Source organism: Lichenostomus cassidix, chromosome 1, assembly GCF_008360975.1.
Source record: "Lichenostomus cassidix isolate B80296 chromosome 1, HeHo_3.0, whole genome shotgun sequence".
Taxonomy (NCBI): domain Eukaryota; kingdom Metazoa; phylum Chordata; class Aves; order Passeriformes; family Meliphagidae; genus Lichenostomus; species Lichenostomus cassidix.
In genome coordinates, this window is record NC_139479.1 from 24,977,858 (window position 1) to 24,996,203 (window position 18,346).

At 42.2% G+C, this 18,346-nt stretch overlaps 1 protein-coding gene across 1 annotated transcript in view; it reads left to right on the plus strand.

Annotated features, from left to right (window-relative positions):
* Nucleotides 1-11,394: 11,394 nt before the first annotated feature.
* Nucleotides 11,395-18,346, plus strand: part of ATP11A (ATPase phospholipid transporting 11A) — a 118,576-nt gene continuing 111,624 nt past the window's right edge. Inside the window, exon 1 of the mRNA XM_085053104.1 lies at nucleotides 11,395-11,798. Within this exon, the coding sequence (XP_084909230.1) occupies nucleotides 11,760-11,798 (39 nt within the window). The 5' untranslated portion in view covers nucleotides 11,395-11,759. The remainder of the gene's footprint in view (nucleotides 11,799-18,346) is intronic.

Consider the following 18,346-nt stretch of genomic DNA (forward strand, 5'->3'; position numbering starts at 1 on the left):
ACATCAGTTCCCCATGACTAATTCCCAGCTAAGGATATTTTTCTGTCCCACATTTCTGGACACTAGAAGGTCAAACCCCCTGTTAGCAGCTTCTGCCTGAGTCCAGCAGAGATTTTCACCTGTTGACAGAGTGGTAACTGATGTCCCCTGCCAGGACAGCCTAGTCCAGCAAACAGGCTTCTCAGGTCAGGAAGAGCTTCGGTTTGCCTAACCAGAACTTAGGACCAGTTACAGCTTCCTCAGAATAACCCACCTCAGTCTGCTGAGACTTAGCATCCCAGGAAAGATTGCTGTTTTGCAAACTACAGCCTCTTGATAAACTCTTTCCCTCACCAGGCTTCTCACCCTGTAGAGATGTTGATTCCCTTTCCTTCCTACTCAGCTGTAAGTCAGATGGGCTTCCTTTCCAAACTGAAGTTTGGGAAGTATCAGGACAAGGCATGGATGCCATCACTACCATTTATTAATCCTTTTCTATTTAGCACACAATCCTCATGCCCATTGCATGAAATAAAGACACAGAAAAAAACCAAACTTCCAGTACAGCCAAAGTACACACAGTTTCTGTGAGCAAGCTACTTTAATAGTTACACAAATCTACCTTCACTCTCAGCAAGCTACACAAATTTTGTAGTGCTTATAAAATTTGTGCAGACCAAAACTAGATTTGCCAATTTATACATCTGTCCATAGACAATACCAGCTTCTATACCAGTCTGGCTCCCCTTCCCGCTCTCCTCTAGAGGTTTTAAATGTGTGGAATATTAAAGGATAATATGGAATTGAAACTTCTGTAATTATATATAATATAGAGAGATATTTTACAAGATAATAGGCTGTGCACTAGAGAGGAAGGATAAGACAATGAAAATGCTAATATAATTTTTTATTTTTCCTCTTTTATGCAGCTAATTTTTATCTTTATAAGTCCTTTTGTAAAGATGTAAAGGTTTGTGATAATATGTCTGTCAGGAGGAAACATTCTTCCTGGAATTATTGCCTACTTAACTAAAGCAATTTTTCTTAATATACAAATGTCAATTGGAACAAACTTGTAACAGCAACTTCATTAAAATTACAGGCAAACTCTTACAAGAAAAAAAAGCAATGGCTGTGGCCATTACACTTTTCACAGCAAGTGACATGATGGAATTGAATGTTGTCATGGTTGAAAGCTTCAGGGATCTCACACACTTCATTGAATCCATCTACAAAATGCTAAGTCTCACCATGTTCCCTCACAGCAAGATTCCCAGTCCACAAAATGCTCATCATGCCCAGCCTCTGCAGTGTTCAAGGAGATGAGACAGACGCAGCTGCAGTAAGGAAAAACATAGCAATGTCTTAAAGAGCTACTTTTCAACCTAGTAAGCTGCAACCATAAAAGCAGTTTTGATACTTGCTACAGGCAGATGAAAAAACCATGTATAGACCTTTAATACTGAAAGCAGGGCCAAAAGTTATGTTGAAAATATATATTGGAATACTGGGTTTTTTGCTGATCTGCGAGGAAATGCTGATGCTTTTATGACAATGGAAATGAAAGAGGTGCAGTCTGTGCCACTGTCACCTGGGATTTACCTACAGGAAAAAAAATGGCCTGTAGCCAACCTACTTCCATCCCTACTGCCTGTGGGGAGTCATCAGGAAGGGGTGTGAAGGGGTGAAGAAAGGACTCTCTTTCGGACACTCTCCTTTGGACACTACAGTGTCCACTCCCAGCCCGTGAGCATGCAGCTTCCAAGAATAACGTAGAGGAAAGGGAAGGGAAGAGAGAACGATGCAAAGGGCAGTGGGACAAGTCAGGCTGTCCTAGACTGCAGTGCTGTGTTGTTGGAAAACACAGTTTTTCCAGCAAAACTCATGCTAACCGAACAGAGCTGAGCAAGGTTTCAGTGTTCCCAGGCCTCAGTGAAATTCCGACAAGCTGCAGTGGTTGTTTGCCTGAGAATGTTTTGTGGGAAGAATGCCATGAGAAAGATTAGGAGTCAGGAGTGTTATGAGAAAAGAATAAGGGAGTTAACAAGAGGATCCCTGAATGTGTGAGAACAGCTGCAGGTGTGTGTGTATCTATAATTAGAAACTTCTGTAACAGTATATAAGTCTCTCGTTTAGCGAAATAAAATTGGAGCTTACTTTATATCTCATATTGAGAGTGCTGTGAGTTTTCCCTCGCGCCGCATCTCGTTAAATGGTGACCCCGACGTGATACGGAGCGAGCAACGGACCCTGACAACGGAGTTTTACGACCCGGCTTTGAGAGCGGCGGGGGAGGTGCTAGGGAGTGCAGCTCAGGTGTGTGTCTTTGCCCGAATTGGGAAAGGTCGGAAGACACAGGTGATTACCTGCCTACCGTGAGGGCTATACTCGGTAAACTGCACAACTCTGGCAACTTGCGAGCCTCGATCGAGTGCTTAGACGGTGTTGACCAGGACCTGAAAACCAGCTGGACCCAAAATGGAATCAGAGGTAGCCCGAATTTTATTGTTATGCTTTTTAGAAAAGCACGAACTCAGTAGCCTGTTTTATTTGGCTGGCCTGATGGCAGTAGGACAAGCTTATGGATTTTTTACAAATCCTATTACAGTATTCAGTGTAACAGAATGGTTGAATTACGGAGCTGTTTTACTTTTGGACTGTGATAAAATTGCAAGAAAGCTTGGCAAATCATGGAGTAAAGTTGTAGCCTGCTTACAAATACATGCCACAGAGCAAAACCTTACGTGGCTCACGCGCAGGACATAGTACCTGCATTAAGCAGAGAAAAGCCTGTGAATTACTGTGCCGCTTTTGATATGCGGGGACTTCGGCAGCCGCGGCACAGCTGCCAGGGAAACCCCCCCGCCGGGAGGGGGGGGAGAGACTGCTGATTGCCGAGAATTTAAAGTTGCTCGATTGGATGAAAATCTGTTCCTGTCTCAAGTATCACAAAACTTGGTAATGTTACAACGAAAAACATCTTGCTGCTTTGTTTGAGAGAGTCACTGTTGGACTTTTGCCAGAACAACTGAATATTTGGTTAGAGCGAGCTCCGATATCGGGTAAAGAAACAGAGTAACCAGAATCATTCCGATGTTACCGATGTGGGAGTGGGGACATTAAAAAGTTGCAGAAAAATTGGTGTTCACTGTAACAAAGATACTCACAGCACAAAGCTTGCAAAAACAAAAAGAACAAACAGAGGGTGACCAGTGACCCGGGAGCAGCGGCGGCCCCTGCCCTGCGGCACGCCTGTGGAGGAAGTTGTTGGTGGTTTGGGTGGGGGGTGGGGTGGTGGGGGGTGGGTGTTTTGTGTGTGTGTGGTGTTTTGTGGGTGTGGTTGGGTGGTTGGGGGTTTGTGTGGTTGTTTTTTTGTTTGGGTTTTGTTTGTGGTTTTTTGTTGTGGTTTTTGTGGGTGTTGTGTTTGGGGTTTTGTTTGGTTGTGTTTTTGTTTTTGTTGTTTGTTGTTTTGTGTTTGTGTGTTGTGTGTGTTGTGGTTGGGTTTTGTTTTTGTGTTTTGTGTTGGTGTGTTTGGTGTGTTTGTTTTTGGGTTTTGGTGTGTGTGTGGTGGTTTTGTGTTTTTTGTTGTTTTTGTTGTGTTTTTGTTGTTGTTTTAAATTCTATTAAGTTGTAAGTTCTGTTAAAGTTAAAATTCTGTTAAGTAATATTAAGTATGTTAATTTTAAATTCTGTTAAGTTTAAATCTTGTTAGAGTTAAGTTGTTAATATATAATTTAAATTCATTATAGTTAAGTCCTAATTGTTGTTTAAGATAAGAGTTATTAAGATTAAGTTTTATTATTTTAGTGATATTATTTTAAGTTTTAAATTTGTTAGTTATATTATTATTCACAAAAGCTTTGGTTTTATCTTTTAGTTAAAGTAAGTAATAATATCTATTTCGAATATTTCATCTCACCTTATATAGCTATCTACAAAAGTGGTAACATGTTAAGATACTCTTCTTATTGATATTAATCAAAGCTTGTTTATAAGATGTTCTAAGAAAACCCTTCCACTTAGCACCTAAGCTCTGGCCAAGCTTTGGTTCTAACTGGCTGGGAAACATGCCATGAGTCCAAAGTGTTTCATCAAAATGTGATCAATAATTTTCATTTACCAAATTGAGTTTATAAAAGCTAAACTTCTTCCAAGTAAACTTAGAGCCTTGTCCGGAAAAGGTTCTCTAAGCTTTACCTGTGAAGTGAATGTTTTCAGCAATGACAATTTCTAGACCATGGCAACATATCTAACTAGTGAAATTTCCTTAGGTAATTTATACAATTCTAATAATAACAATACTTAAGCAAAGAAATTAATCTGATAACAGACATCTGTTCTCACAACAGAAACGGGGGAATTGTTGGAAAACGTTTTTCCAGCAAAACTCATGCTAACCGAACAGAGCTGAGCAAGGTTTCAGTGTTCCCAGGCCTCAGTGAAATTCCGACAAGCTGCAGTGGTTGTTTGCCTGAGAATGTTTTGTGGGAAGAATGCCATGAGAAAGATTAGGAGTCAGGAGTGTTATGAGAAAAGAATAAGGGAGTTAACAAGAGGATCCCTGAATGTGTGAGAACAGCTGCAGGTGTGTGTGTATCTATAATTAGAAACTTCTGTAACAGTATATAAGTCTCTCGTTTAGCGAAATAAAATTGGAGCTTACTTTATATCTCATATTGAGAGTGCTGTGAGTTTTCCCTCGCGCCGCATCTCGTTACTGTGTCCCTTCCTTAGGAATTTGTCCTCCAGCTAGCTGTAACTTTCAAACTGGAAAATCTGATGACTGCATCGCTGCATCATTATTATCTAAGTGAAAGGTTCATTTTAGTAGTGTTTAATATTTCTGGTACTTTATGTATTGATTTGTAGTTACTCATTCTTCCTAAATAAACAGTTACAAAACAAATTGAACACAGTCAGGAGAAAAAGCAGATATTCTTGAGAAACCTGAAACACAGCTTTTTTGAAGCCCAGAATGCTGATACTGCTATATTTAGTGCCTTATTTGGTGGGAAAGAGCAAACCACTAAAAGATTTCTTCCAGCTTTGATTGAATGCTACATCAAACCAAAAGTAATTTTACAGATGACAGTAAAATAGCCAGAAAGTGATATCCCTATTATTTACTATCCTTTTGGAGGACCAGCTGCTTGACTTTATGGTTATAAAGTATTGTCAAAAAGTATTTCCTAACCTGGAAGTGTGTTATCATGAATAATAGTTGTACTAACTAGTCCATCTGGTTACTACCATCGAATATGACAGGCATTTTCACAGTTTTAAAAAGGTTATCTTTTTTTCTTGATACTTGGGGCCAAAAAGGTAGCCTCAAGACATGCAATTTATTTGGAATTTGACAGTCTCATACTGTAGAACTGCTACACAGTTAGACAGTCTGATTAGAAATATGTAAAAGCAGAAAAAAATGTATATAAAGGTGGGAACAAGACCTGTGAAGTGCTATCAAAAACAAAATGGGAAAATAATGTTCTTGTCCCTTTAAGATACCAAAAATAAACCACAATACTTTGCTCATCTAGATCCTGATGCTGCACTCAGCTCTACAGTCACAGGAGTCTGACTGTGGGGAGTTCTCTGCCGGATCGAAGCACTGAGGTGTAAAATAGAGACATAAGGCAGGACTAACATTAATGCAAATCCAAAGTGAAGAGAACACAAAGTTCACAGAGCAGCAAGGACAGAATATTATTCACAATACCCATAGATTCCAGCACTTTGCTTTTTCCTGTTTATTTGCTGATCATTTGTATCTTTTTTCTCTTTGATTGTGCATGGCTGCCACTAATGAGGTTTGTCACTATTCCAACAACAAATATCTCTGGAGGTACTTGTGCATGGTGTTTGAATGAGAAAGCAGGTGAGTGAACAAGGAAGTAAATGGAGAATCACATTAGTAACCATAGCAGCCAACAGCATTTCATCCCAGGAGAAGCCTCCTCTGGTGGAGGCTGGGCTTCCTCTTAATGAATTTCATACACTGTTTCACGGTCGTGGGGCAACTCTTCCAAATGGTCCATGTGACTGTTCTATGTCACTAGTAAGACCTTCCTGACTGCTGTGCCTTTCCTGATGAAGAGGATTACTTTGCAGCAGCCAGGGACTGGATCTCTTGCATCAGGTAAAGCACATGAACAAATCTTGGTTGTAATTGCAGTTCACTGCCTGAGTTGGCAGAAGATGTCAGCCAAATTATTTTAACTGATTTAACATTTGTTTGATTGCATCTGTTTAGAAGCCATACTCTGTTCTTTTGGAGGATTTTGTTAAGAAACTATTTAACAAAGGTCACCTTTGTTAGCAAGGATGTGGGAATTTCATGTTGTCATAATGACAGTGCATTTAGATTTTGATTATCAGAAAAGTTATGCATTATTGCCAGAGGTTAGAAACAGATAGGTCAAAGAGTCAGAAATGTGTCTCTTTTTCACATACATATTTTCTCGGAAAAAAAACCAAACAAATCTACACAAAGAAAATCAAGCAAGAGTGAAGTGCTCATCAGTGTCCAATGTTTTTTCAGTCTCCCTCTGTCTTTTGGGCTACTCTACTTTACTTAAATCACACTCAGAATGGTTTAATGCTGGTCATTTTACTTGCTTTGTCTTTACCTTCAATTTGTTATCTGTCCTGGGCAGGTAAGTTCTCAGAGTACCACAGTAACTGTTATTTATATTATTCTTCAAATGAAGTACATCTGTCACAAACCCCAGGCAGTGAAATATTTTTAATATAAAGCAGACTTCAGAATTATTGTTGGTATCTCTTTTCACAAACAATATTCAGAAGGATCTGAGAAAATACAATTTCAATAGAACAAAACATAAACATCTGTTCCACAGAGGGAATAATTTCTCTTATTAGTACAGATTAACTGGTTTAAATATATGGTGACTCAAGAATGAGAAGAAGTTGTTCTTTTCACTAACTTTTCAGAAATAGAATAGATGGAGAGACACAATTAGGGAGTGATATCTTTGTAGGGGAAAAGCCAGGAACAAGGCAGGATAAGTAATTTCACTCAAAGCACATACCAGTTTCTCAAGCAGATAAGCTGCACACAATTAATGGCTTTTCAATCTCTGCCATTTCCCATTCCCCATACTATTCTCACATATGCCTGAGTCAGCTCTTATCACTATAGACAGTTTTCAAGAAGTATTTTGTAACTTTGGCCTGAACTACTAGAGGTACATAGTCACTACTATAATAGAAAGCAGGATCCTAAACAGATGTTAAACTAAAATCTGGAACAAAAATCCTCTGTCGTCTACCATGTTATCCATTTATACTGTATCACCTGTGTGCCTGTGGCACTTTATTGGAGTCCAGCTTTAAATCCTGCCTTCCCACCTTCCAAAATCACAGCAGACTAAACTGAAAAATATCTATTACTGCCTCAAGAAGAGAATTCAGCATACAGTGAGCTGCTGCCCTTGAACCTGCCTCTCAACATTTTCACTGAAATTATGGAGTAACTTATTAAGGGTTGCAAAGTAACAGAAAATACAGCTGTACATAGGAAAAGTAAATCTTTTGCACACTAACATATTCACTTTGGTTTCTAATGCTATTTAAACAATGACAGTGATGCTTCAAGAAGAGCTGTACTGACACAGTAAGTAAATCAGAAGGGGTGTGAGATTCTGTGATAAGTAGTAGGATCTAGAGAATGTGGTAATTCAGCTGGGCTAGTAGGAGGGGGCTGAAAGGCCAGTAATGGATCACAAGGAATCATTGAGTAGGAATAGGAAGGAGAAACAGAGAGCAATTTAGAATTTAGCATTTAGTATTTAGAATCTAGCAATTTAGTATTTAGAAAATACAGCTGACAGGTAATTTTAGGAATTTTTACAATGAGAAATGAGAAGTGAAATAAATGTGATGGCATATTCAAAGACAAAGACGATTAGTTTAATAAATTGCTTAAAACTGTAACATTGCATAATAGGCAGAACAGATCCATGACCAATATGATCAAGGCTCCTCTTTTGGCTTGACTGCTAAGTCACAACGTGACCTTTAGCAGGTCACTTTAGGATAGATCCAATAAAGGACTCAGGCACCTTAAGCCTGACTTAGGCAGATTTGTGGTACCTAAGTCTAAAAGTATGACCTCAACACCCTCCTCAGTTGCACACTGACCCTGGAGAAGCTTGTCACTCCAAAAAGTCAAATACATGTGCTGTGCAGTCCTCCCTGCACTAACGTGGCTCAGTCAGCAAGGGAGTCCTGTGTTAACTTTCAGTGTCCTACCAGTGCTCTCTTCTGGGTTGCACATTTAGGTGTCCTTTTTTGTGGAAATACGGGCAAAAAAGGACTAACATAGGCTGGGATTTCACCTCAGTGTGTGCTGAGAATCCAGCCCTTGTCTCTCCTTCTCTTGGCAGTGTAGGGAAGGGCAGAAAAATGGCTCAGCTTTGCTTGAGTAGTAGCCTGGAAATGGCTGTATCTGAGCATGTGTGTGTCCTCTGCCCTGGACTGAGTGAGGGAGGACAGGAGCCTTGGGCCCCTTTTCACCTCAGGGAATACAGCCAACCTACCCATGCTGAGTGGGTTCCAGGTGCTGGATCTGATGAAAATGTTTCCTGCAGCCCCATCTTGGTTACCTAAGCTTAGGAGACAGCAAGGAGTGCAGAAATATCTCCATGATGTTCATGCTCAGAACTGAACTGTTGTTAACTGTTCCCAGCTCACCAGGTGAACTTCCTTCCCTGCAGAGATGCTCCGTGAAATGCACCAGGTAATGTGGGCACCACACACAGGGACACTTAATGAAGTGAAAAAATATATTGTGGCATTTGGATGAAAGAAATTACCAAAAGTATTAAAAGAAAGAATACTTTAGAAAGCAACTTTCCACATAACTTGGAAAATTTGCTTTCATTCCAAATCCAGGTAAGAAGCAATGTAATTAAAAATATTGGATTGATTAAATGGTACTGTTTGAATAAAAGTGGAATAACTTGTAAAATAGTACAAAATATGAATATTCCATAGGTTCTTTGAAATTGGAATAGCTAGACAGAGAAGTATGCTAAAATTCAATGGAAACAATATACTGTTTCAGATTTGCAATCTGTATTTTGAAACTATCACTTTACATTCATAAATGAAGTTCTTCTATATTTTTTGGATAATAAACTAGTTTCCTAAAGACTGATAACATGCACACGTAATATCAATATGTAACTATACATGTAAATAAACAGAAAATAAAGTAGATTTGTGTTAGCTCATGCAGAAATGCTAATTTTGAGAAAAAATCCTGTTGTTTCATGGATCTTTTAATTATTTTCATCTTTCCCTTTCAGTGATAATTTCTTGAAACTGAAATACAAGTACAGAAACCTATGTGCCAGAAATGTTAGGTCTGTAAATAGGAGCATGAAAATGGGAGGAGCTGCAAAATGAATATAAATTATTAGTTGTAACCAAGATGAAAACTGGGGTTTAGACCAACGTCACTTTAGAGTTTGAACAGCCACATTATCTTGACCACAGTGCACTTAGTGTGCATTAAATTAAACATTTTGCAATCTAACCAGCAATAAAAACTGCTGAATGTATATAATGCACCCACATTAAAGGTGACCTGTAAAGAAACAGTCATATGTCCTTTCTCTTAGTATTTATGTAATGATCTCAAATAGTGCAATTTCTATTTTTTCCACGTGTTTGTTGTATTAGAAATGTGTGCATTCTTTGTGGTAGAATATTTGATGGTGTCCAGAGAACTACGTAATTGTGACAAAACAAAAACCAAAATACGCAAAAATTGCATTGTTTTAGCCATGAACTAGGCAATACAGGACAGCTTATGTGATTGCTGCTAAAGAAGGGAATGGATTTTCATAAGCATAAAATCCTGATCTTGTTAAAATCGACTCATTTACTAAAAAAGGTTGAATTTTATAAAATCAGTAAGTTCCAATCAATTTTTGAGAAAGTACTTGTTTTAGAGCCTTCATTTTATATGAAGTTGTACAGAGTAATACAAAAGTTACCTGAGACTACCTAGAAGATTCCTGCAAACTTGAGCGAGTTTTCTGGTATGAATGGCATGAAAAAACACCACCTGCAGAAAACAAAGGGCTTAACACCTAAAAGGTGTTCTCTCAGGCACTTAGAAAAAAAAATTGAATAATCACATGCTTCTCCTTCTCTTTCGTGCGCGTTTTTTGCCGAGTTCTGCTTATCCCTTTACCTATCACCAAGTAATTTCTACTGTTTGCGGATTTAGCAAGGGTGTGATTTTGGGGCTTGTCAGGGCACAGAGGTTTCTTTATCCGTTCCTCTACAAGCGGGGCCGGTCCCACTTGTCCTCGCCGGGCTCCCGCCGCGCTGCGCCCGGCGCTGCCGCTCCTCGGCCGCCGAACCGGAGCGGGCTTCGCCTCCAGCACAGCCCAGACCCGCCCGGCGGTACCGGCGGCACCTATCGCAGCCCGGGCGGGAGCAGGCACGGCGGGCAGCTTCTCCTCGCTGCGGGCGGCCGCGGGAGGCGCCGGGGCGGGCGGGGGTCGGCGCCGTCCTGCCGCGGGCACCTCCGCCCCGGAAGGGCGCGGCGCCTCTCCCTGCTGCCCGGGGCAGGTGAAGGCGGGGCGCTGGGATTACCCACTGCCACTCCCTGTCTGTCCTCGGCGCTCACAATGCTCTCCGTGTTCTCCTGGTGTCGTTCGCTGTCTCCCCCAGCTGATCCTAGTTCCCTCTCAGCACTCCCAGTGTCACTTCCTTGCTCGCCCGTGCTCCCAGTAACATCCCCTGGCTCCACGCCGTGCCCCCATTGTACCCGAGCCCGTGCCACCTGGTTTGGAACGAGATGATCTTTAAGGTCCTTTCCCACTCAATCCATTCTGGAATTACGAGTACTCCCAGCATCATCCACTGGCTCCCCTTAGTGTTCCCAGTTCACTCCCAGCCTCACTCCCTGGCTTCCTCTCATGCCATCCCAGTTCTTCCAGTATCGCTTCGTGGCTACCCTCAGCGCTCCCAGCTCCCCTCCCACTACTCCCAGTGCCACTCCCTGGCTCTCCACCAGTGCTCCCAGCTCCCTCCCAATGCACCCAGTATCCCTCTCTGGCTTCTCCCTGTGTTTTCACTTCCTTCCCAGTATGATGCCCTGGCTCACCCCATGTTCCCAGCCCATTCCCAGGGACGGGCCGGTTTCCCGCCTCCCCCCGCCGGAGCCGGCACGGCCGCTCCGGGAACCGCGCGCGGGACGGGACGGGGAGCGGGCACGGCCGGCGGCGCGCGCGTGCTCGCCCCGCGTGACGTGCGCGCCGCCGGGGCCGCCCGGCGAGATCAGAGCGGCGCGCGCCGGGCGGGGGCCGGGCCGGTACCGGGCGGGCTCGCGCGCGCGCGCGCCAGGAGCGGGGAGGGGCGGGGAGCGGCGGGAGCGGCGGGGGCAGCCCCGGCCCCGCCCGCCGGATAAAGCCCCGGGCGGCGCGCGCGCGGCGGGCAGAGCCAGCAGCCGGGAGCGTCCTTCCTCTCCGCCTGCCCTCTGCGAGCGTGTAGTGGCGGCGGCGGCGGCGGGGGGCATGCGGGGCCGCGGGGCGCCGCGCGGCAGCGGCGGCGGCGAGCACATGGCATAGCCGGGGAACGGCGGCGAGCGCCGGGCCGGCGTCACAGCGGGTCCGGCGGGGCGAGCGCGGCTCCCTGCATGTGGGAAGCGAGGAGGCGAGCCAGGGAGCCCGGCGGCACCGGCGAGAACCCGGCGGCACCGGCGAGCACCCGGCGGCGCGGTCCTGAGCCGCCCGCCCGCCATGGATTGCAGCCTCCTGCGGACCCTCGTGAGCCGATACGTGAGTACCGCCGGTGCCCCTCGCCCCCGCCTGGCCCCGGGCTCGCAGGAAGGGCTCGGTCGGGAGTTGGGCGGTCCCGTGACCGGCTCGGCGGCGGGGAGCGGCGGGGCCGCCGCACGTGATGCCCGGTGCGAGCGGAGATGCAGCAGCGGCGGCACCGGCTGTGTGCGCTCCCCGCAGCCCGCCCGCCCCGCGGGACTGTCCTTCGCTGAACCGCAGCGGCTTGACCTAAGTTCAGCGCGCTGTAATTCACAGCGTGCTGCCCTACGTAGTTGGCAGGGCAGATAAAACCTCTAGGTTTTTTTTTTCCCCCGGTATGTTAGTGTTTGGTTTATTTTTTCCCTTTCTCCTCGTTACATTGTTTCACTCAAGCGGCGTTTTTGTGGAATTGTCCCAGTTAAGTATACTGAGGAATGGTCGGGACGGTCCCAAGTTTTTGTTGGTGTGCGTAGGAAGAGTCAAACCCGCCAGACTTGAGAGTGCTCCGGGCAAAGAGGGCTGATGTCGCTTGTTGGTCAGCATGTGGAAACCCACCCGCGCCGCCCCAGAGAGCAGCTAGGCAGCCTGTTAGAGTGGGTCCAAGTGTGGGCTGAGGTGCGTCAGGGAGTGCGACTCCAGTTCCATGGAACCCCTAACAAATGCACGGGATCATGGTTTACGTAGATTAGCAGAATGCCTGTAAGTGTGGGGTTGTGCAATATACAAGGCATGGGGAGCCAGGAAATGGCAAATTTCTGCTTTTGGATATAGAAGTAATTTTTAAAGGATAGGGAGACATAATCGGGATTTTCAAATACAAATAGCTTTTTTTCCTATGCAGGAAGTACTTCTGCCTTGGTCAGAGCACTCCGATTTTCTCACACTAAATACACTTAGTTTTGTGTGTGCCAGGAGCTGTTTCCACCTAATATAGGCTGAAGTCTGTCCTTTTGAAGTATAAACAAAGAAAACTAGCAGAGGTGAACAATGACTGTATTTTTCTTCTGGTTTACAAATGAGTATATGTGGGATGAGGAGAGAGTGGAGAGGTGAGTGTTGAAAGCAGCTATGTGTATATGGATCTTTAGAAAGTGGTCCTAAGGGAAGGAAGAGAATACTCAAAATAATGTGTAGTAACAATAACGAGGTATAAGAGAATCAGTGGTCTCTATGGATATAGAGACACCAGATGAGTTATGGTGAGGTCTGTTTGGAAGCAGGAGGATTACTTTGGGTGTAGAGATCTGTCAGTGCTGATCTGAGTGTTGGATTTAGTTTAAGATTTCTTTTCTTGTGTGTGCACACATTTGGAGCCTGTACAAAGAATGTGTTCATTGTGCACAGAGCAAGTACACTGTTAAATCTCTTCTGCATAACATTGTTGCTAACCTTTTCCAAAGTAGGCTTAAGCATCAGCTATGAAGGAAATGGGCTTGAGAGCAGCTGCAGTAAATATCCGTGAGATGACAGTATGTTGAAAGTAAGGGGCTTGAGCTTTTAAGTTGTGGACTGTCACCTCCCTCCTGCCTGTGCTGCTTATGAGACTAATGCAGCAGTCTAAAAGATAAACGAAACATTATTATATCCCATATGAAGAAGAGTTCCTATTTCCTAGGTCACACTACTTTCTGTATTGTGTGTATGCCGATAGGCTATGCCTAGGTAATTGGCTAGGTTGGTTCATGCTGCCTTGTGTATTTTCACCTGTTGCTTCTTGTTCTTTTGCATTCCCTCTGTGTCTTAACTTTGAAACCTTTATTCCACGGAGACGTAATTTTGAGGAAAAGGGGCTGTAAGTACATTTGTGTTCATTTAGGCAAGACCTTTAAGGTCTGGCAACCTGATGTTCGTGTTGTCTTTTTTTTCATCTTTTCCTTTTTTTGTATCTCCATGGTTCAGCTACTTCTGTGCATATACAGCAGTGAAAATGAAAAGTAGTAGTTTGAATACTGGGCCTGAAACTGACTGCTGTGCATGAGTAGCAGATGTACATGTCAGGGGTATCACTCAGAATTGTTCACCAAAGCCCTGAATGCACCAGCCAGGCACACAGATGTAGATGTCCTTACCACTTTCCAAACTGCTTTTTTGGCGAGGGAGACAAGACAGTGACTCTTCTGTGGGAGAGCTGGAGTGGATAGTTCCATCTTGTGTTTATTCCAAAGTAAGCTCAAGCTTTGGTTTATTTAAAATCTGTACAAAAACTTTTGCATGATGAAGGTCTTAAGACTGTGAATTTTTGTTCTGCAAGTCTCCTGGACTTGTTCAGCTGCAGGTCCATCCTGGAGAAGGCTGGTCTCTGGATTATGCTGAGAACTTCGGCTTACATATCTTGTGATATTAGGTTAGCTGGGAGCTCTTGTGGTATGATCTTGGGAAAACAAACAGTTGTGATGTCATGTACTAATGGAGACTTCTAATAGGATGGTTTCTAACAGTTCCATGCTATTTCTTTTCTTTCTTGGTCCCCTTTGTTGTAGGACATAAAGGCATAAGTTAAATAACAGAGGTTTTGTTGTGGTTGTGAAGATCCCTCCCATTTCTTTCTCTTGCTGTACAGTTGCTGTTCTGAAGCAGTGCGAAATCAGTGCATGTATTTCCAAGGCCCTATGGAAGAATAGCAGTTACTGGATGCTGTCAGCTCCCTGGTGACCATTTTCAAATACTTGTCTGCTGTTTTACCTGCCATGAGTGTCCTTTTTATGTCTTCCATGCATTGAAGAGTTTAGTGATACAGGTTGAATAAAATACATGTTCAGCATGCTAGTCATACTGTATTTCATATCTTTTCACCAAGAGATGATGTAGTCTCTTAGAAGGACAGAGGGAATTGTCTTTTTCTTACTAAATTTTTAAATTGACATTCTTTTGTTCTGCCTCTTTAGATCGTTCTGCAAATTTTGGGTTTTTTCACTTCACCTCTTCCTTCCTGTAACCATTATTGCAGCTATACACAATTCACAGGACTGATGGTGAAAAATAACTTTGTAGTAAAAAAGATGTTTGTTTCACTGCAGTACAGCTGACATGAAGTTCCGTGTAGTTTTGTGATCCCTCAAGCTTATTTAAAGCATTGTAATTTTTCATATTTGTGTCTAATGTGGTTATTCTGTATATTTTACTGCTTTAAAATGCATATGCGCTATATTAGAGAAATCTTTAAGTCACAAAATAGAAACACTGTTATATATAGCTTTTCTTCTACATGGAATCATATGAACTTAGTAAGTCTTCCATATTAAGATAAATAAGATAAATTTTGACACCAAAACTTACTATTGTCCAAATAATGGAAAAAATGGCTGTGTGTGGGTAGTATGAGCATTACCTTGGGGGGACTATACTTTTTGTCACATTCTCTATAAAAATATAACCTTTTTTCTGGCTGTTGCTTTTGCATCAGACAGCATGCTTCTGTCTTCTCCTTGGGTTCCCCAGAGGATGTGTGCTAGCCCAGGGAGGGCAGCTGCACAGCCAGAGAATACAGAATTAGCATGGGCTATCCTGTAAGTGCCATGCAGAACCTGCTGTGTGCTTAGTAACAAGAGAAACTTGTTAGCTTAGTGTTAAGCAGTACACTATTTAGGGGAAAAAAAACAAGCATACAATGGCAATTAAAACTGCCTCCATACAGGATCAGCTTCTGTTTAATAGTTACATTATTTGGGACACTGTGGATATCATTAGGTGAACTGTTCTGCCTGCGTTAGTGCAGCTGCTTTAGTTTTCTCTGATAACTTATTTTTTGCTGGTATTAGGACTTCTGAAGTGTGCCCTCCTTACAGTCAAAAGTTGGTTAATAATATTTAAACAAGCTTTGGTGACATCTTTCACAAAATGAACACTTTCCTTAATAAAACGTGTGCATATGACTTTTTATATTCACAGTAGCTGTTTATGGCTGAACATGGATTTATTTACTCCTGAATATCGTGTATTTGAATGTATCTGGGCAATCTGGGAAGATGGTGCTCTTCAGCATATGCTTGTTTGGACAGTAAAGGGTTGCTAAACATCTTACAGCCCATGGTGACAGTCTATTCTGTATTTTTAAGACAGCTGGCCTTCATCACTAAAAGTTCCTGCCCAGATTGATGGCTTTGGGTTGTACAGTAAATGCTGCTGGGTCAGAGGTCTGTACTACTGAAGAGTTTTGCCTGTATTATGTAGTATATTTAGAGATCTTGCTACTTTACTGCTTTTCCTCTTTCAGACTCTCCTGTTACTTCAGGGTTACAAATCTGGATCCTGTGTAAATATCTCTAAATGCATGTAGTAGCATGTAAGATGTGTTTCCAGAAGGAACAGTGATTTACTACAGCTTTGGTCTCTGGGGACCTGCTGGCCTATTAGTTGTGCAGGTATTTCTGAAATACCTCTTTTTTTGGGAGGTTGGAATAAATTGAGTTTACAAATGGATGCTCTATTTTTCACTTTTGTAGAAGTGGGTCAACTTTAATCGTAGTTTGAGAAGACGTTTGACTAGCCTAACCAGGAAGTTATATTAGGGATTTTTAGCAAGTTCTTAAATAAGTTTCATGATAGCCTGTGGCTATTGGATATTGAACTTTTGTTGGTTTTGATTGGCACTATAATTCTAAAACTGTTTTCTAATTGGATTTCCTAAATATTTTACTTGTGTATGTAGTCTTAGTAGACATAAAATAATATTGAACTTGAGTTTATTTATCTAACTTTGATGCAATAGAGGTTGATAACTCCTCCGCCCTGAAAGTTGGTGAAATTGTAAGCCTTGGTGCTTTATAGTTATTTGTGTCTTTTAGGACAATCCATTTGGCAAGTGTTTCAGATGACCTCTTGGTTTTAATCTAAATTTAGTTAATTCATTTGAGGGTGTTTGGTTCTTGCTTTTGCTTTGAATTTATTCAGCCTTCTTTGCACTATTCCAGATGAGTATTAAACTGGTGCCATCTATGTTTCTTAGTCAAGGTTCCTGTTAACATAAACGGTTTTCTTCCTAGTCAAGTAAGTTAAAAGCATTGTGTTGTTTTGTTTTTGTTTTTAATTTCAGGGGAATAATTTGACAAAATCTTCAGGTGTTTTAAATGCATAGAAACACATTTATATGACAGACTTTGTCTGCTAGCTGTGTTGAGTGTACAAAAGATGCTCTCTACAGGAGCTGTATATGTATTCATGGGTCAGCAATTAGTAACTTGCAGCTCTTAAGGGCTGGTGTGTATTTCATTTTTGTTATCTCTTTTGCAAGTCTGTGTGTCACAATGTTTTTTTTGAAACTTGAGATACTTCCCATCTCTCGGCTCTGCTTCACTGCAGGTACCAGTTCTTCCTGCTTTGGAAGGTTTGACAGAAGGCATCAAACAGCAAAAGTAACTTTTGAATTCCTGTTTCCCCAAGCACCATTGCTTTGTTATTCACCTAATTGCCTTTATCTCTTATTTTTTGGGGGGTGGCTGTCTGTGTGGCGTTATTTTAAAAAGGCAAAGCTTGAAAGCTTAACTTAGAAGTTAATTCTGTAGAGTGTGGCTGGCAGAATTTGGCAAACTCCTGCAAAGCTAACTCTTCATACTGGTAGTGAGGCTTGTGTTTGTTGTCATTTATGATGTACTCTTCACATATTTCAGTATTATCTGATGCTTAAAAAAAAAACCCAGATACTCTCCCTTCTCCCATCAATTATTTATTGCTGAAGGACAATAAGCATGGAGAATTACGTAGGCTCTGTTTTTTCCCCTCCCCCTACTCCATCAATCAGCTAATTTACACAAAAAAAACATTATTTCCTTTTTCTTTTGAGAATAAACAAATAAAAATAGGACATTGCGTATGTAGAACAGTTCACTTACAGGAAGTCAGTGTACATATTACATGCTGGTTGCTATTGACTACAAAATATTGCTCATCTGCACTCATCAGATGCTCTGTGGTAGTAGAAAACATTGCGTTTAGAGCATCTAAATTGTAGAACTGTTTCAGTGACTTAAAATAGACTAAGAAGTTTTAATCTTTTTTTAGCATCAAAAATTCTGAGATGAGAACTGTACAGTTGCTTTTGTCTCTTGATAACATGTTTGATTTTAAAAAAAAGTTTAATATTGTTCTGCTTTTATGTGTTTTCTCAAGCACCACAGAGTATCAGTTCTGCAAGCAGGAAGTCTTTTGAAAATTATTTTTGGGAATGGAAGAGGGTAAAGTACAACAGCACATTTATAGCTTAACATCTCTGATCACCATTTCTCATTGATTTTTTTCTTCTGTCATACAGTAGTGGTTGAAACAAGATAAGTGACAAGATGGAATGGGATTTTCTAATGAGTCTGCATTTTAAAACCCCAACACATAGGAAACTGTAATTGGGCTGACAAGTAAAGCATTCCACAAATACCATAGCTGGCTACTGTTTGTGGTGTTGAGATGGGCATAATAAAACTTACTCCATCTAAGTAGGTTTAAGTGTGACTAGAAACCCTTTGTGGTTTCTGAGGTGCTCCAACGGGATTTACTGTGGGATGCTTTCTGCATGTCATGTGCAGGTGTGTCAGGGAACAGAAACAAGAGCAAACTGTGTCACAGAGACAACTGAGCAG